Source organism: Calidris pugnax, unplaced genomic scaffold (genome assembly GCF_001431845.1).
Source record: "Calidris pugnax isolate Ruff unplaced genomic scaffold, ASM143184v1 scaffold124, whole genome shotgun sequence".
NCBI lineage: Eukaryota > Metazoa > Chordata > Aves > Charadriiformes > Scolopacidae > Calidris > Calidris pugnax.
The window spans coordinates 244,224-263,857 of NW_015090914.1; the positions used below are offsets into that span (position 1 = coordinate 244,224).

The 19,634-nt window shown below is 41.8% G+C and overlaps 1 protein-coding gene across 1 annotated transcript in view; it reads left to right on the plus strand.

Annotated features, from left to right (window-relative positions):
• The window catches only part of ITGA9 (integrin alpha 9), a 240,150-nt gene that overhangs the window by 43,553 nt on the left and 176,963 nt on the right, over nt 1-19,634 (plus strand). Inside the window, exons 13-16 of the mRNA XM_014949431.1 lie at nt 1,571-1,661; nt 2,208-2,253; nt 5,647-5,801; nt 12,583-12,743. Coding sequence (XP_014804917.1) covers nt 1,571-1,661; nt 2,208-2,253; nt 5,647-5,801; nt 12,583-12,743 — 453 coding nt within the window. The remainder of the gene's footprint in view (nt 1-1,570; nt 1,662-2,207; nt 2,254-5,646; nt 5,802-12,582; nt 12,744-19,634) is intronic.

Sequence of the window (19,634 nt, forward strand, 5' to 3'; positions counted from 1 at the left end):
TGTCTGCTGCAGGGCACCAGAAACACCACTGGTTCATCTCTCATGTGCAACCAAAACCACTGTGTAACGACTTCAGCTCTTCACCTACCTGCCCTGGATTTGAACTCAGACGTGAAAGACTTTTTATATCTTATTACTATATCCCTGAGCCATCTTAATGCCCTGGATTTCCTTTTTAAAACAAGCTGAGAGAGGTGGAGGTGGGGCCTGCAGTGTATGTGTTTTCACCCTTTTCATTTTGTTAGCTCTTTTCTCTTTTCTTCGTTTAAATTGTTGATCAATGTTCTCTCATGTCCCTCCAGCAGCTTTAGTGGTGGCTATGAGCCAGAAGCAGCTTAATTGGCTTTGCAGCCTGCTTTTTTCATTCATGGCACTTAAAAGCAGAGCAGCATTATACCTCTGCCTTCCACTGGGGTGTTTGCAGGTGGGATTTACCACCCTAACTGGGACCTCCCAAAAATGTGGTGCAAGTATCATGCGGGGAGGAAGTCACTTCCAGTTGTCTAATCTTATCTGTCCACGAGCAGGAAAAGGAGATCTGTACGTGGCAGAGCACTGTTTTCCCTTTAAACTGTCTGTTAAGACTGCAGGACATCTTTCTTCCCCTCAACTTGCCTTTTTTCCCATGAATTTCCTGCCTGACCTTTTGTCCAATATTATGTCCTTTTCTGGGAGGGCCAGGAAAAGCTGGTTGCATGTCACAAGCCGTGGAGCACCACCGACAGCCTTGACATTACTTCCTGGGATAGGTTTCCTCTGTCTGCAACCTCTGCAGTCAGATGTTAGTTTGAGTTCAGGTCTTGCTTTGGTGGCCCAGAATAATAAATGAGAGCTGGGAGACATTTGATTGCCTTCTTAGAAAATGAGATTTTGATGTATTAATTTGCTTCAGACAAAGGCATTTACAATTCAAAACGTTTAGAGAAAGTTTTTGTGTTAGTAATTAGAAAAAAAAGATGCTATGTTAGAAGTTAATTAATCTTGCATTGGGGAGGCAGAAATGAGATACAGCTTCCAAACTGACACAAAATGCTGCATAATAGCTGATGGAAACCAGAATTTCCAAGTGGGATGAAAATTAATCATTTTGACTTTGAGTATGCTGGCAAGCTTTGTGAAAAAGGATGGTTGTGCAGGATCTTCTGTTTCAATTAATCATTAATTTTGTTAAGACGCTACTTAAACCTTTTATTTACAGAAAGAAATGTAATGAAAAAAAAAAAAAAAGACAAAATCTCTACAGTGCTGTTAAATTTCCTCCCCTTCCCTGAGAAATCTTTTTGATGTGGTCTTTATTTTGTTTGGGTCTGCATGAGGGTTGTAACGCAGGTCTGTGTTTTTTAATCCGAGTCAGAAGGGCTTCCTGCAGCCGCAGCCTCCGGGCTGGGGGGTGAGGTGTGAGCCTGCAGATGTGCAGCCCTCCCAGCCCACCGAAAAGAGCCCCGGTGGCCATGAAAATCAGGCTTGAAGGGTTGTTGTTGGGGGTTTTTTTTTGGTTTTTTTTTTTGGTTTTTTTTAGAGGATTCTTTGTGTTAAGTGACTGATTTCACTTGTGTGCTTTCCGCTGCAGAAGCTGTCTGGGCAAACAATAAACCCGATGCTGCGGATGTTCGGCCAGTCCCTATCGGGGGCAGTCGATATGGATGGCAATGGTTATCCAGGTACGTCCGCTGCTCCGGCAGCACGGGCACGGGGGAAATGCAGCAGCAGGCTGAGAAAACACTGGAGCTGGTCGTTTCCAGATCGCTGGTGCTTGCAATGACGGGAGGCCGATGCAGCTGAGCGTTTTCTTCCCTTTTCCCTCTGTTATTCGAAGATCCTGATAAGAATTTGAGCAAATTGCTTGATTCAGATGTTTGGACAGTCATGATGAAGGATTGAGATATTAAAGCAAAGGATTTCATTATCTGGCCAAGGTTGTAGTTACCTAGAAGCTGCTCAGTCATGAAGACAAGCTTAAAAAAAAAAACAAACCATAGACAATAACGTAATAATAATAAAAAGCAAACAATGAAGTAGAAGTGCAATAACACCAGAAACATAATCGTGTTGTTATACTCTTGACATATTTATATTTGAAGGGACCAGCCGGCTGATTTAAGTCAAAAATTGCTTTTTTTACATGTGCTCCATAATTTACCAACTGACTTGAAAAAACTGAATTCTGTGCCTCCTTTGTAACTGTCTCAATGTTACAAAAATTTCAGATATGACAGTTGGAGCCTTCTTGTCAGGAAATGTGGTACTTCTGAGGTGAGATCAAAGTCTTTTTTCATTCACTGTTGTCTTCTTTTTGTGTCTGTTTTCTGTTTATATCTTACGTGATCCAAGTCCTTCACCACTCCAGTTTTCTCCCTAGTTTATTGTGGTCAGAAGAAGCAAGCTGGAATACCTTTTGAGCAGAACTTTAGGCATGGATAGTGTCAACGAATGTACAATCTAATTTAAACAGTGTTGTAAGGGATAACAATAAGTAGGACTCCCAGGGCTCTGAACAAAAGAAAAAGTTAGAGCTAGAAGGAGATATATTGCATCTCAGTGCCTTTTCTAAAAAGGTTGCTCTGAACTTGTGAGAAGGCTTTTTTATTGTTCTTACATTTGCATAAAGTAAATAAATTATGATTTAAGGGAATACAGTTGAGTAAAAAGCCAGCTATGTACGATGCCAGGATGTAAATTTGCAAGGGTGCAGAATGAAATAACAGCCTTCAGGGAAATGAAATACAGAGATGTTTGCAATGCACACAGGATTTGGGCTGCTGTTTCAAGTGTATGAATTAATTGCAATTGCTTGTTTCATCTGATGGAGAGAGGTGTGACAGCTTGGTCCACCAAATTATGCAGGTGGAGAGTAAGAGTGGGCTTGAGATGCACAGACCTGGGGAAGAGAATGGGAAACTGAATTTTGCCAGTAGCTCCGTTGTTACACTTGTTAATATTTAATAGAAAAACCCTGTTAATGCCTAGATGTCATTAGAATTAGACACTAGGGATAGCGGGATGTGGTGAGACTGGGAAGAGGAATGGTAGAGCTGCAGAACGGATGCGCCCGGCTGCTTCTTGTTCAAGGCAGGAAAAACTTGGCTCTGTTTCCCTTTGAATCAGTTAAACAAAACAAAAAGGAAAAGGAGAAGGGAAGAAGAAATGCCCTTGATGATCAGTGTGGCAGGTAGTCAAGTCTTCTGAAGAGTTCTCTGTTCCTTCATTGTGCACACAGAGGATGCCAATTGCTGCTTCTGTGAAAAGGTGTGCCATGCCCCATGGAGTCTCATAGCCCTGCATCTCCAAACCCACTGGAAAGAAAACTGCATTTTTCTCCTCCATTGTTGGTACTTGCAGGGTAGAGAACGGCAATCTGAAATGCTTGCTGTGATGTTTAAAACAACACGTTGCAGAAGCACGGTGACTGCTGTCCACACAGTCATTGCCTGTGCATTTTAGAATCACAGAATCATAGAATGGTTTGGGTTGGAAGGGACCTCAAAGATCATCGGGTTCCAACCCCCTGCCCTGGGCAGGGCCACCTCCCACCAGAGCAGGTTGCTCCAAGCCCCATCCAGCCTGGCCTTGAACCCTTCCAGGGATGGGGCAGCCACAACTTCCCTGGGCAACCTGGGCCAGTGTCTCACCCCCCTCATAGTAAAAAATTTCTTCCTGATATCTAATCTGAATCTTTTTTCTTCCAATTTAAAACCGTTTCCCCTTGTCCTATCATTACCCTTCCTGACAAAGAGTCCTTCTCCAGCTCTTCTATAGGCACCCTTCAGGTATTGAAAGGCCGCTATTAGGTCTCCCCGGAGCCTTCTCTTCTCCAGGCTGAACAATCCCAGCTCCCTCAGCCTGTCTTCATAGGAGAGGTGCTCCATCCCTCTGAGCATCTTCGTGGCCCTCCGCTGTTTTGGAGATCAACGCGTTACTGGCTGACTTTGTGGGCAGCCTGATTAATTACAGCTACTGCAAGTCTGCAATTTGTCCCTCTTGCTGTTTAGATTCACATTAGGATAAAGAAATCAGCCCATCCCCCCGGAAGCCTTTGTGAAGTCCTTTGGCCAAAACCAACAAATGTTTTGCCAAGTGATATTAAAGGCTTTGGTGGAAGTGGCAGTGACTCGGGGCAGATCATCATTGCCGTGTTGCTCGTGTGTGTATATGGCTGTTTGACAGATGCATTGTGTGGTTTTTTTCCCCAGTGAGCCCCAAGTGAGCTAACAGTAAGGAAAAATCACACACTGCATCATGGCTGGAGAAATATTTTTTTCCTAGGAGAAATATTTTTCTAGGTCAATTATAGCATTTATTCTTTTATGTTTCCTCAAGCGTTTCGAAAGAGTTTTTTTCCAAGGTGTGAAATGATCCTAGGAAGCTCACTCTTTTTCCTCCTCCTTTCCCCCATTACTGTATGTATTTCTAGGATTAGCATTTATCTTCATCCTCCATCTCAAAAAGGTGAACTTGTGCTGTTATTTCAGGCTGTGGTAAAAAGGTCTGAGCAGCTGTCTCGGAGATTGATGTGAAGCTTGTTCCCGTCAATATGAATTAGGTGTAACCACAATCCCTGCTCTCTTCTCCCCCCTCTCCCCAGCCTCTGAATTAAGTGGCTTGTGGAGTGAGAGTCCCAAAGTTGTTTGCTTACATGGTCTGGCCTTGCGCGGCTGCTGGGACTACCTTAGAAGCAAATCTGCTGGTTTCTGCACATTTTTTTTACTACTAGAGTTGGTTTTGGAAGAACATGTTCCTGTTGAACACGTACAGAATGGAAACCATGAAGAATAACACACGGTGAATTTTTGGGCTGCAGTCCTGTGCTGGGGATGGCTCAGGAGAGCCTGGACTTTGGGCTGCTTTTCGCAACCAAGCTGGCGGGACTTCAGTGTTACGTGAGAGGAGACACACGTGGGCCCTGATGGCACTCGGTGGGTGCTCTGTGATCCTGGCCAAGGTCGTCTTCAGCCAGGAATAGTCGTAGCAATAAGCTGGTGCTCGAGTTGCAAGGGTAGAAAGCTTTGGTTCACAGCATACCAGGTAACTCTTGAAACAGGGTTTAGCAGCGTGAAACAGCTATTCAGTCCTGACCTCTCACCAGGAGGGAATTAGCCAAACATTCTCTCCTCCAGAAAGCATGGATGTAGTGTCTGTTGTCCCTCTTATACTGTCAGAAAAATTATGTATGAATCCATCTCCTACCCCTGTGCTCCCTCCTTGACTTTCAGGTCAAAAATTTGACTGTAGACCATTCTCTGGAAACTTAAGGTCTCTTGCCTACCTGTTCCTGACCATCCAGGCTGCCTAGCAAGCAGTTTCACTTGCATGAACTTGTTGTCCGTGGTGGTTGTTGTGCTAATTTTTTTATCCTCTTCATTCATCAGGAAGGCTTTCTGCAACTTTTACTGGAGATGATTGTTATTATGTGTTACTGGTTTCCCCAGAGTCAGTACTGAACTTCAAGTTGATGCTATGGTTTTCATTCAGACACGAGTAGTCCTTGCCAGCTAGGTCAATTGCTAATTTATCTTATAGTTCAAATGCACTCTCCTGTTTTTCATGTCTGCTTGAGATTGTGCAGCTTACCAAACATACTTTATTTTCATTTGGTTGAGAACTTCCCTCTGAACGATCACTCAATTCCACTTCTCTGTTGATCTCCAGATCCAGGCCTGTCATTACCATGGAAATCTCCATTTTCCTGCCCGCATCCATCAACATCACAGCTCCTCAGTGCCACGATGGCTTGCAGCCAGTGAACTGCCTCAATGTCACTGCGTGCTTTCGCTTCAGTGGCAAGCGTGTTCCTGGAGAAATAGGTAAGGCCACCGTGCCGGCTGTGGGCAGGAGCACACTATCACCTTCACCTGGAGTCAAGGGCTCTCTCTGGAATCAGTAACAGAGCTTGTGTGTGAAATAAGGCGTTTCGAGGTGAGCTGGTCTATATAATTCCAGAAAGCTGGAGCCTGCCTGGGAACTTCCTTGGGCACGTTTTTACCTTCTGATGAGGCTGAGATAATACTGGGGCAGTTTCTTCCTCAGTGAAATGAGGGAAATGTGTCCTCGGGCTTACTGCAAGGACAGAGAACACAGAAACAACTGATGCTTTGTAAGTTCATATTTCCTGTTTATCTCTTGATAACACATTTCTGTATCCATATCCTCTATCAGTGTGACCAGAAAGCCGGTGCGATTTGCTCTTGATTAATAGTTTTTGAAGGTCTATAAGGAGCTCTTGAAATGGAACCCTATTAATCTGAATTCCTACAAGACATGAACACTTCCTTTTCTGTACATCATTTTACCTGTCTGTAAAATGATTATTAATAGCCCAGTATTTTCCTGCTAATGGGAATATCCTCCAGGTTAGTTAGTCTCTGTAAAACACATGGAGTTTGTTGTGTGAATGGAATTGTGTAAGGTGTGTAACTGTGCAAGCCTTTCTGTCTTGGCTACATAAAAATATTACTTATGTCCTACATCCCAATGTTTACAAGTCTTAAATAATGCGTGAAGTGGTATGGGATAGATACAGCATTTCTAAATATTGTAAGGTCTGGGTTTGTTTAATTCAGCCACGATGTTTTACCGTTGCCATGCTTTAGCAATGACAGAGGACTTGCAGTGTGCTCCTCAGGGAAGGTACCTCAGTCTCACAGCGTGAGGAGGCAACTGGTGAGGAGCTGGAGGAAGCAGTGCCTCCTCCTGCTCTGTGCCTCAGCCTTTCTGAGCCACTAATCAAGAAGGGCGAGAGCTGCATCTGTGCATCCCAGTATACAGAGCCTGCTGCAGGATTTGGATTTTAAATGAGCCAGAGAAGAAGGCGGCTTCTTGCTATTTCTCCTGGTGTTCCCATGGAGTGAGAACTACAAGCTGCTTGTTGAAGTTGCTCTCTGCAGCTTGTCACTTTGTCACCTGAACAGCTCATAAGAGAGGAGTTACTAAATTTTAGATTCCTCTGGATTCTAACATATTGGTGCAGCTGAGACTTCAGTTTCTATTTTTGTACTTTTTCCTTCCCTGTAAATGATGACTCTCAGGAGATGAATATGTGTTTTGAGAAAGTATTTTTTGTAATGCCTTCTCCTCCTCAGTTGAGAAGACTCTTCTTTCTGTGTGCTCCAGGGGTGTTAATTCCTTTCTGAAAACCAGTAAATAGATTTTCTGAATATCTGGGTTTTCTTATGTTCCTGGGAGTACTGATTAAAATGTTTCCTTTGCATTAATTTCATATCCCTGGACCTGTGGCTAAGAAGTGAGCTGCCCTTTTCTCCAATCTAAGTATCTGTTCCCCTTGTTTGCAAAAGACCTATCTTCCTGCATCATTGTGTCTTCCAAGAGCCAGTTAATTCCTCTATGTTGTCATACAAACTGTACTCTCAATGATTTATTGTGATGAAAGCACATGTGCATCTTCTTTGGCTAGTATCATACTTCTCATTACAAGGGATTTTTTTACTACTAAGTAGATGATTACAAAACTTCCAACCATTGTCTTTTTATACAATGCTTCTAGCAAAGTGATTTGGCGTGAAAACATTGCAGCCAGAAATATCTGACTGTATAAAATCCCTTGAGGATATGATGTGGATAAAATATCTCAAATAAGCTTTCAGTTTGTAATCTAACAGTCAGGCCATTTTAATTATGTTGCATTTGAAGAGTGTGAGTTAACAAAGGGTAGAACAATTAATGGAAATACTGCAACAGCTCCTCTCCTGCGTGGTTAAATGTAGGGACAAAAAAAATAGAATATCCCTGAAGTACATCGTTGTTCAGACTCTGAAAGTCATATGGAGGTGTTGAAATGCTATGTCAAAGTTTTGTGGCTAAAAGTATTGGGATTGTCTAATCTTTGGATGTCTGAGGGCAGCCTGGTAAGTCAGATGACAAGAACACAGTGCTGACTGGGAAAACCGCTCCTCTAAGCCTTGTCAGCATGGATGCTCAAGGCTGATGCTTACTGGAGAAAAGATGGGTGTTGCTCTTGCTTTTAAGTGGCTGAAAGCTGTTCACCCACTACACAATGTTTAGAAAGTCAACCTGGACATGCAGGCAGCATTCTTCTGTTGCAAATGTGTGTCTTCAATGCTTATTTGAACATGCGGTTATTTTGTTAACTGGCACGTGAAGGAAAGTTGTCTTCACCTAGCACTGTCTCACACTTGCATAGAAACCTTCCCCACCTCCCTTTTTTTTGAGGATCTGTGTTTATTGATACTGCTTGATACTGCCAGTGACAGTGTAACTCCCATCCATTTTGTGGATGCTGTATGCAGTCTGTGGTTTTCAGAAGTATGACTTTATTGCTGAAATGGTTTTGTCTAAACAAGCAGCCATGCCCAAGTGAAGCATGTGCTCTGCAGTGTGTGCCAGGCATTGTCCGACCCTTCGCTCTGCCTCTGTGCTTGCTGGAGAGCTGAGTGTCTAGTTATACGCCCACCGACAGAGACAACCTCTGGTACATCTTGGATGTGTGAGAAATACAGCATTTTAGGTTTTCCCTCCTTCACCTCGGAATCTCACTCCGACTGTTCCTCCCTCACTTGAAGGGCCGTTGCTTTATCTCTCCTGGGGTCTCTGTATCTGCAGGAATGGCAGGGATGAGAGAAAGGTCTTTCTTAGCTTGGATGAGCAGACTTCAGCCTGCTCAGACCCAACGCTTCTGGGTGACCAGGACAAAAAAACAGAAGCTGCTGGCATCTCTGATGATGCATTGATCCTTGCAGGAGAATGGAAATAAACTTGTGCCCACATTCTGGATAATTTCCTCAATGATAAGAGCAACAATAGTAGTAAAATTAGTGCCAATGTAAGAATTAGGTGACTTTTAAGTGACTATGAAATGATGGGGCTTTGGGCATTTGGCTAGTTAGGTAGATGGGTTAGAAACTTCTTCAAAGCTTCTCTTCTACTTCACTTCAGGTGTGCATTGTGTGCTGATCCATCTCTAGGGTGGTCTTCATGTCCCAAATACTGTTGCCTGGAAGACTGGTGTGAGATTTAGTGTGGGATAATGGGTTGCTTGACATTTTCACTCTGTTTGGATGTATTTCTAAGACTGAAGAAACATGCCTAGTCCAAAACCTGATGAAAGTGAACACTCCTTATCTGTATCCTGCTGTAGTTTGGTGCAGGGGTATTATTTCTGTCTGTCTCTCATTTTCCAGTCTGCTTGTACGCAGGCCTGAGAGTGCTACCCTCTGAACGCCTCAGAAGCAGAATCACCTAGGTTGGAAGGGACCTTTAAGATCATCTAGTCCAACCATTAAAAAAATTAAAAACAAAAAACAAAACAAAACAAAAAAAACCAACACTAAACCATATTCCCGAGCACCATGTCAACTTGTCTTTTGAACACCTCCAGGGATGGGGCCTCAACCACTTCCCCGGGCAGCCCATTCCAATGCCTGATAACCCTTTCAGTGAAGAAATTTTTCCTAATATCCAACCTGAACCTCCCCTGGCACAACATGAGACCATTTCCTCTTGTCCTATAGCCTGTGATGGACGTGTTGCTCTGTGTAAGCCTGGAGCAGTGAGGATGGCTTCCTACTTGGAAGCTTGGGAGAAAGCTTCCACTATGAGAAAGGGTTTGAAACCACCAAGTTTTGAAGCAAGGGGAAGAGAGAAAGGTTTTGGAAGAGGATGGAGGGAATGTCCTATGTATGTTGTCATATACTAGGGCAACTTCTTTTATACTTTCATTACTTGAGAATTTTCTCTGCAAGCAAAGTTCATGAATCATTTTCTCCTTGTAATTACTGGTAGAGAAGGCAAAGAAATGCATTCCTCTTCCAATGGCTTCTTGTTATTATTTAGGAAGTTCTTAATTTTCTCCATGTGGTGATCTGTTTCCCCTCCACTGATCAGTACTATAGCTAGTAGTTTAACAAGAACTTATGGATGTGCTTATTCCATTTTGCTGCCTGCATTTTGTGTGCTGTAGCATAATCTGTATGACCAAAAATTTCTCAGTGAGCTGTTATCAAAGCTTTTAGGCATATAACTTTAGTTATAGAAAAGGAATAGTTGTTAGAAAAATCAAGTCCTTGATCTGAGCTCATCAAATCCATGCCAGAGTTCTGTTTTGATTGTGTGAAGTTGGGATGGGCAGATCCCCAGAAACATTTCTAACCAGACCTGCTCAAAGCTGCTGGAAAAATATTTGAAGGCATTACCTGCAAGAGTTAATATGCTAGCAAGAAATTGCCTCGAGGTCTTCTACTGGAACGAGCAGGGGGAACTTATGGAACGAGCAGGGGGAACTTAAACCACCAGCAGTACTAAGTCTGGCCAGTTATCTTCCCACCCTGGTTGCTTTTTGGAAGAAATGAAGCTGGGGAGAGGAAAAAAAACCAAAAACCACCTTACTCATGATATTTCAGTTTTTCCACTGATGTGACATCATTGGATATAACATAGAAACAAGTTGTCAAAATAAAGGGGAGGCGGGGGGCGGGGGGGAGGATGGGAACTGTGCTGCTTGACTGAAAGCAACCCCTGCTGTTCCAGAGAGGTGGTAGCTGGGGGCACTTTGCTCGGGCATGGTGCAGGGCTGGCATCTCCTGGTGCAGGGCTTGCCTTGAGATGCGTCTCGGTGCCTGCAGCCAGGAACTGTTAGTGTCAGCAATACTTTGCCCTTCCTTTGAAGAGCCTCCCCAAGCGCCCCTGCAAGCTATGCTGCCCTACCTTCCTTTGGAATTTCTCCTTTGGAGGGGGCTGCATCTCCCCGTGGGGCTTTTTGCTTCTGCCTGGGGATGCTACTGGTTTTCTTGTCTTTATTCTTGGGACAATGGTGTGGATCTCAGCACATGGGCTTGCATGTGAGGTCTTGAAAGTGGAAGGGAGAAAACTGGGGGTAGGTGTGGGATGTGCACACTTTAAAAAAGAAAAAAAATATTAAGAAAGAGACTGCTGGTTAAACAGGCTAAACCCCGTGTTTCTATTTAGGTGGTGCTTTTAGCAGGACTGAGCAAACACCACTTCAGGGAGAGTTTTAGGTGGTGAGCCTCTCAGAGTTTGAAACACTTTCAAGGCATTTTCCTTCTAAGCAAGTCATTCCGCAAAAAGCGAGCAAAAAAAGTTCAGGTGGAGCCCTGTGATAGCAGTTAGGCTGATTCCTCAGCTGTGGGTTTTCTTACTACCCAGGGTATGTCTCTGGTCGCTTTGTGTGAATGTGTGAGTGAGCTTTTCATCAGAATGCAACACACTGAAATGGAAGCGAGGTCGGTTTGAATTATGAATGTTCACAGGGACTTTTGCACTGAGTTTTACAATATCATTCAATAAATTCTTCAAAGATGTGAAATTTTGGTGGAGAAATGATTGAAGGGGATAGCACTAGCAGCAGTGTTAATTTAGAGAGAGAAGGATTTTCATTGATTTAAAAAATCACCACCACAAAACCAAATAAAAACACGACATAAACCCACCAAAGACCTCTTGCTGAAATTTGGAATAGAAGACTTCAGTCCAGGAACGTGTTACATTTACATTGATTGTGCATAAAATTCTGGCTTTAAAAAAGTTTACATTTATGGGGAGCATATTATCTGGCATCAATCATTTAGGACTTAAATGAAACCAAAGCTATAATTTGGCAAGCAGCCTGCATACAAATCAGCACAGTAGCCGGTGCTGGTTGTCATTTACAAAGATTATAAAGTCATTAAACCATTGATAGTGAGCCAATATCATGGTATTCACATTATTTCCTTGATAACAGATGAAATCAATGCAGGCCGTGGTCTGTGATGAGTGAAAAGACCTCACAGCCAGTGTTTCGTTCTCTGTAGAAAGTAGCAAAATGAGGGTTCGTGCTCCTGTTGCAGTTTGATTGCTCCTGTTGTTGCTGCATTTACCAAAAGGAAAGGCATAGTCAGCTCGGGTTATTCGATCGCTGTACAGCTACTTCAGGTAACAACTACGTTTTCTGTTGGACACAGATTCCTCCAGTCACAAACCAAATGATTGTGTGAAGCTACTTATCCCGTAGAACACCAGGCTACAGGATTTACAGAGATGGAGCTCATTAGTCTCTGGTTATTCCTCTATAAACTGCCAGGGGTGTGTAACATCTAAAGAGGGGTAGGGGGCTACCGAGTGCAAGGCATCAACCTCTTGTTACAGTCTAATATCTAAGATGACTGCAAATCACCAAAAGGAATTGTCAGGAAGGGCCACGTCCTTGTTGACACTGACATGGTTTGTGCTGTTCTAGAAGGAAAAGAAAGCTTGAGGCTGCTGCTGTTGTTGTTTGTGTTGTGTTTTTGCTTTTTATGTTAGCAATATAGTTTAAGCAACTTGTGTTTCTCTTTTTTCATTAAACGTGCGTGTCTAGGTATATATTTACACAGAATTTCCTACGGGAAAGGATGGGCTGGGGAATGTGGCGACACAAAACCTGGGAGTACATTAGTAACTGGATATGGGTTTGTGCAGCCACAGGAAGCTTAGTGATTGATTGAGGGCCTGTAAGGGTTGACCTCTCTTCAAGCACACATGCCCTGGGGACAACAGCATCTATTGCTAGGTGGCTAGAAAATAACTATTGTTCACTGACGTCCTTTGTTTTCTTCTTCTTCCTTTTTAAAACAGGTTTGAATTATAACTTGACTGCTGATGTGGCAAAGAAGGAAAAGAGCCAGCAACCCAGAGTTTACTTTGTGACCCCTGGAGAGGCAGTGGGGCAGATCACAGAGAGGCTGCAGCTGTCCTACATGCATGAAAAGTGCGAGCATTACCTAGCCTATGTCAAGGTCAGTTCATTTCTGTCCTTACTTACGTTGGCCTCGTTGCAAGCCCGCTCTTCAAAGTTGTGCTGCTTGGCCTCAGACGTTCTTTGTTTTCCTGATGGATGAAGTTTTGCGAGTAGAAGCTCAGACCGTGAGCTTGGCATTCTGTCGGGGTCGTCAGACTGAGCACCGTCAGGCCTTCAAGACCTGGGGCCAGGAATATGTATTTTACTTACTTTTGATCAGGCGCATTTGCGGGTGACTTCTTTCTTCTTTTGGCTTAGTTTGTTGCTACACTTGTTAAAATATGGAGGCAAAGTTTGTTTTTTTGGCAGAAGCAGCAGGTTTACTGTTCAGTTTTGGCTGTGCAAGGGGCTGGTGATACAATCTGCGTGGGAATGGGAGGATAATGTGGGGTCTGTCCTGAAGCAGTTGGGCTCCTGGGTTTGAAGAGCACCCTGGATTTCATCTGCGCTTGAAAATAGCAGTGGGACAACTTTATTTCACATGTGTCATGGTCCTAGGGATACAGAGAGAGTGCTTGCCAGACATGCTGGAGCATAGAAAGGGTCTGTTCTTCCTGTGACAAACTCTTCATCCAGGGTCTGCTGTTGTTGAAGAAATGTCACCTAGGTGCCATTCTGTTTGCAAAGTAAGAACAATAGTTTACTTCTCAGCTAAGAAATTTATATAATGGATTTTAAAATTATATAGGAAGGAGGTTTATCTTTTAAACCACATATGTCTTACAAGCACTAATTTATTACCAGTCTAGTGGGAAGTATGGTTGTGTGGTGAGTGGTGTATCCTCCTTACTGAAGGACATAGTTGCATAGATGAGCATAAATTGAATGGATATCACTTGGCACTGTCTTGTTTTGAGAATCCAGCAGGTCCAGACATCCCTCAATGCATAAACTTTTCCAGGAAGCTTCTTCCTACCTAAAACCTGTGGGAATGGGAGATAAAATTCATCCATTGACTTTATCAACATTTTGCGCATGCCTGTTGAGAGATAAAATAAATAAAGGGACCAAGTCCCTTTATAAATAAAGTCCCAAGTCTTTAGTTTCCTGTTTTCTTTGCTTTCTGCTGTGGAAGAGCTCATTAAAGAAAATATAGACCTATGAGATTACCATTACTTAGAAAATATGGCTGTGAGTTTACTAATTCTGGTCTTTCTCAAATGAGTACATATGGTTAGGCTTTAATGTATTGAGTTTGGCTGAAAGGGAGCCATATGTCTTTCTATCTTAACCCAATAATGATTTCTTTCATGCTGACCCTGTTGCAGTTTTGGGGTACTACACAGAATTTCTTAAAGAGCTACATATGCCCAGGAAACTTTAATTTACTGTAGCATTTGTAGCTGATGATGGGAATGCAAAGGTAAGAACTATTTTTTCTGGAAAATTCCTGGGAAATTTGATTTTTATAGGCAAGATAAACATTTAAGCATGTTTAAAAAGGCCAACAACTTAGAACAAAACAGCTGGTTAACAAACAAGATTACTGGCTTTCTATGTGATATAGGCAGCTATTTTTCACAGTTGGAAGAACAGGAGGAAGTGTCTTTTGTTTAAGGGAGAATGCAAAATATTGGAGAAAGATAATCCCTGTGCCTTCATGATAGAGGTGATATGATCCACGAGGCTATATTAGAAACATCAAAGAGAGCTGTACAGACTCTGGAGGAGTGGAAATGGGGTCATGATCTTTCACTGCTGTCCTTAACAGCTAGTAAAATAAAACCTAAAATCCTGAAAACAAAAAAGCCTCTACAAACTCCAACTAGAAATCTTGATTGCATAGTTTTGTGATGGAATGGGTGATAAAAGATGTGGGCTTAAAATATATGAAGTATTTCACTTAGGCTTTCCTGTTTCCTTTTATTTACTGTATGCCATGAACTCCATGGCAAATTGAGTTGTTTGCAGTTGCATCCTTAATCCGTTCAGTTTATTTATTATTGTTCATTTAAATCCCTGGTGACAAATAGGTTTATCCTGTAACATAAAGATGTCAGTTTTGGACTGCCTGGGATCAAGGACAGAGAAGCTGTGTGGCCTTGTGCATGAGCTCAGGTGCTAGTTTGACAAACCCTGCTGGGTAAGCCAGGCACCTGGCCCAACTGGCACATGGCAGAGCTCCGTAGGTTATGTTAGTGAAGTGAAAGCCTGTTGCTGGAAGACATTGTCTTACCAACATGCAGTTCTAGCATGCTGGAGGCATGATACAGAAGGACTGAGAAAAGTCATAAGAAAACTACACCTATACAAGCTTGCTGCAATGTCTTTTGACAGATTTGATCTCGAGACTCGGTGAAACAGAGAACTAAAGAGTTACAATCTGCAAATAAACCGATAGGGATACCCATTTAATCGTTTTGCAGCTGATGAGTGTCAATGTTTTAAGTATGACTCGTTTCCTATTTTTGGTTCCCTCAGGACAGGAGCTACTGCTCCTATTTCTGCTTCTGAATTTAAGTATTAGAGTCTGTATTTCCTCATAACTGTGTGATAGAGATAGGTGGATCTCACAAGGTTTGTAGGTTATGTGTAGCTCAGAACTCCATCTTATACAAGGCAGGCTACCAAATTACAGCTCAAATTGCTAGAATTATGGTAATTCAAGAGAAAACATGTTTTTCTTGATAAGAATAGAAATGCTTTGGGACCTCAAAATGCTTTGAGTTTGGTTTTGTAGTGGGCATGGGGAAGTAGAGGAGAGAGGCAGTTTTCTGATATTTATTTTTTTTTCTTTCTTACCCACCCCTCCTTCATTGGAACCTGTTTGATTTCGAGTTAGGAAAATTTAATTCTTTGGTATACACAGTGAGTAATTCCAATACTCACAGCGCCTCAGGTGCCACCTGCAAAAGCTGCATCTGTTTTAATTTAAACAACCTTTGGAGGTTTGACTGCTATGTTCAGTAGAAAATGGACAGCTGGTGCAAGTGGCTATTAATTGAGATGTGCAGGAGTGTGGCTGGTTTTCTTGTGTGGGTGCATAGCTGATCCCTGCCGCCTCTCAGGAGGGGCTTCCCTGCTGGGTAGTTCCTCCTGCGGCCGTCTGGGGATGATGGTACTGCCACTACAGATCTTACCTACTTCAACCATGATAAAACTACTAACAGCAGATAAATCCATTGTGTTGTAACTGTCTGTCAGTTTTCCTGGGGCAAAATGAAGCAAAAGTTTAAATCTTATTAGCTTTTTTTTTTTTTTTAAGGGATTTTTTTTTTTTTTTAAAGGATTTTTTTTTTTTTTTAAAGGATTTTTTTTTTTTTTTAAAGGATTTTTTTTTTTTTTTAAAGGATTTTTTTTTTTTTTTAAAGGATTTTTTTTTTTTTTTAAAGGATTTTTTTTTTTTTTTAAAGGATTTTTTTTTTTTTTTAAAGGATTTTTTTTTTTTTTTAAAGGATTTTTTTTTTTTTTTAAAGGATTTTTTTTTTTTTTTAAAGGATTTTTTTTTTTTTTTAAAGGATTTTTTTTTTTTTTTAAAGGATTTTTTTTTTTTTTTAAAGGATTTTTTTTTTTTTTTAAAGGATTTTTTTTTTTTTTTAAAGGATTTTTTTTTTTTTTTAAAGGATTTTTTTTTTTTTTTAAAGGATTTTTTTTTTTTTTTAAAGGATTTTTTTTTTTTTTTAAAGGATTTTTTTTTTTTTTTAAAGGATTTTTTTTTTTTTTTAAAGGATTTTTTTTTTTTTTTAAAGGATTTTTTTTTTTTTTTAAAGGATTTTTTTTTTTTTTTAAAGGATTTTTTTTTTTTTTTAAAGGATTTTTTTTTTTTTTTAAAGGATTTTTTTTTTTTTTTAAAGGATTTTTTTTTTTTTTTAAAGGATTTTTTTTTTTTTTTAAAGGATTTTTTTTTTTTTTTAAAGGATTTTTTTTTTTTTTTAAAGGATTTTTTTTTTTTTTTAAAGGATTTTTTTTTTTTTTTAAGGGATTTTTTTTTTTTTTTGGTAAAAGGAATGGCAAACATGAGAAAATGGAACATGGTACTAAGAGGAGAAGCAGCAGGGTTGCAGAAGGGGATAGAAACAGATAAGATGAAGGAAATAAATGGATTTGAAGGCATTACAAGTGTCTCCTTAATCTTAATACCTGGGCCTGCAGCTTAAATATAGAGTTTTCTCTTGGGATCTGCACTGATTTGATGCTACTCAGAAGAGATGAGTTGTGTGTTTGGGACATGCTGTGATCAGGGCATTGTCTCTGAGGAAACACTGTTTTCCCTTCCCAGTAACTACCCTGGTTGTTTCCTGCTTATGTGGGCTCCCCTAATATGTGGGATAGACTTACCTGTGGATAGGACAAGAGAATTTGATGCCCACAGCAAAGCACATTGTGCCTGCAGGTTTATGCAGGGCCAAATCTCATCTTCCTTGATTTATCACGAAGGTGTAATGGTGATGATGGTGAAAGCCCCTTGTACGATTCCTGCGTTTATTAAAGAAGCACTGTCTGGTTTCCTGCCCCACCGTGGGCCAGCCAGCTGGGCTGCCTCTTGCTGCCAGTCACTGTTGTCGGAGTGAACGTTGCAGTAGTTTCAAACACCATCAGCAGTTCTGGCACATGATTAAATCGGACACAGCATTATATTTTCCAGAGATCTTTATCTTGGTGACTGTCTGGTTGTTTTAAGCACTCTCATGTTGCTCATCGTATTAACTCTTAATGGATCCAGCTATAGCTTATGGGAAGGATGGGGCTGGGAAGCAAGAGAGGAGTGGTGATACCAAGGACTTTTCATAATGGCTTGTAGGTGGGGAGCTCGTGCTGTGTTTGTACAGGCAGGTTTGGAAGAAAATGCTGCCTTTTCAACAGAAATTGCACATCTATGCTGCAGCTGAATTCTGTAGCCAAAATTTTGCCTTTTTATAAGCATATTTCTGGCCTTTGTCGGCCATGCGTCACTCTTGCCTCAGGTCTCTAAAGGTACTTTGGGCTGCTGATCTCCCACAGCTTCATCTCTAGCGCTCACCAGTTTTAGTCACTGTCTGTGGTTGTGATTGTTTCTCCTTCTATAGCTCTTTGGTCCCATCTGAGAAGTATGCATGTATTAAAATATTTTATTCTTGATTCATAGTAATCTGGCTTTTTTCTAGAGTCTGGGTAGCAAAGCATTCAGTCTCACAGTCACGTGTGATGTGGAGATGGTATCACCTTATAATTTGCAAGATGTACTTTTTTCTGACAGTTGCCTGCCTGTGAATTAACATCTCTGTGTTAAGGTTTGACTGGTGGTGTTACCAGCCAATAGAGACAGGATAGAGACATAAAGCCAGAGATACTCAAGAGCTTATTTTTGAAGGGTTTTTTTGTTTATTTCTCTGTTTTTTTGGGGGGAGGGATTGATTTCTCTGTCAACACAGAGCCTTTTAGAGGGGGACAGGTTTTCAGCAAAGCTTGACTTCTTTCGAGGCCTTTCCTGGGATGCTGGTGCTGTGAACGATGGACTGTGCATTGGTCATGGATGGTAACTACCGCTTTGCAGAGGAAGGAGTGAAAACCAGACCCTTGGCAAGTGCAGGTCCCTCAGTAGTGACCCAGCTGGTCTTGCACGCTTCTCCTTGGCAGAGAAGTCAGAGCAAGTCAGGGGATAACACTTGAAGCAGAGACTGCCTTCACAGGAGCAACACCTGTCGAAACTTAGTCACGATTATCTAGGATTGTACAGGGTTTGGACCACTGGGCAGACCAAGGGGGTGCTGGTCTGTTCCAGCCTGCAGCAGGAAGTTCATTGTTGCTGTGAGATGAAAGCTGCTGTGAAGTTTTGTCAGGAATGATGACTGCAGTGAGATTCAGTGCTAAGACCAAGAGCAGAGGTGATATCTTTGGGTTTGTTCCTTTTTGTTGTTGTTATTTTTTTTGTTTTTTTTCTTTTTTTCTTTTGTTCCATTTTCTGAGCTAACTGAGGAAACTGTCAGGCTGAGAGAGATGCAGTCAGAGCATACGTTCACCCTGAAAGGGCTGTGGGCTAGGTGGGGTGACAGGGAAGCACAGGGGTTTATTTACAGAAGCATGCTTTCCGGAACAATTCTGTTTTCCAAAACTGCAAAAAGTGTGCTTGTAATCTTTTAGCACAGCCTGCCTCATCAAAAGAGGCAGAGCAAAATAAATACAATCCTAGCAAAATAAATACAGTGTTTCCTGTTGCCTTACTCTGTGAAGTGATCAACCCTCTCCTTTGGGATATGCTCTTGTGGGCACTGTGTAGAGCTGATGTCTCAGCTTGATAAATAAGCCAGGGAGAAGAGAAGCTGAATTTTTTCTCTGAGTAGCTCATACGGGCAAGGAAAGAACAGTTGTTCTCTGGATAACTCTGGGTTCCTTTTAATTGTCTCTTAAGTACAGGGATTTAGACATATCAGAAAGATTATTGGAAGTTGGTGGGAAAACTGGCATTTTTGTGCTGGGCATTAACTGTATCAAGATTTAAATACTGTTAATGACCATGGAGTTGTCTTTGGCTTTTCCAAAGGTTTTTGCAAGGCTCATCCAGAGCAAGTAAGACTGTCTTTCAGTGCTGAGCTTATACTTAGGTTCAAAACTGCCCTGCACAATGTGGCCAAAGTGAAGCTGCTGAATATGCCTGGCTCTAGCATCCTTTCAGAGGAGACCCACCCTGCAAGTAGTTAAGTGCTGTATGATCTGCTAGGGCTGGTAGTGCAGCTACACGGGAGAGCAAATTGTAGCAGATGTGGCCCTACTGTTTGGGGGCTTTTTACTGGTCGGTATAGCAAGTAGGGCTGTTGGTAGCCCAAAGGGTCTTATGTCCAGAGGCCAGTGGGAGGTTTTCAGCTCTGAGCTGTGTCCAGATGCCTTCCTCTGCCCATCTTCCCAGGGTTTTAAAGAAATCACTTCCGCCCCACCAAACACTGACAGATCATATACCTGGGTTGCAAGCTTC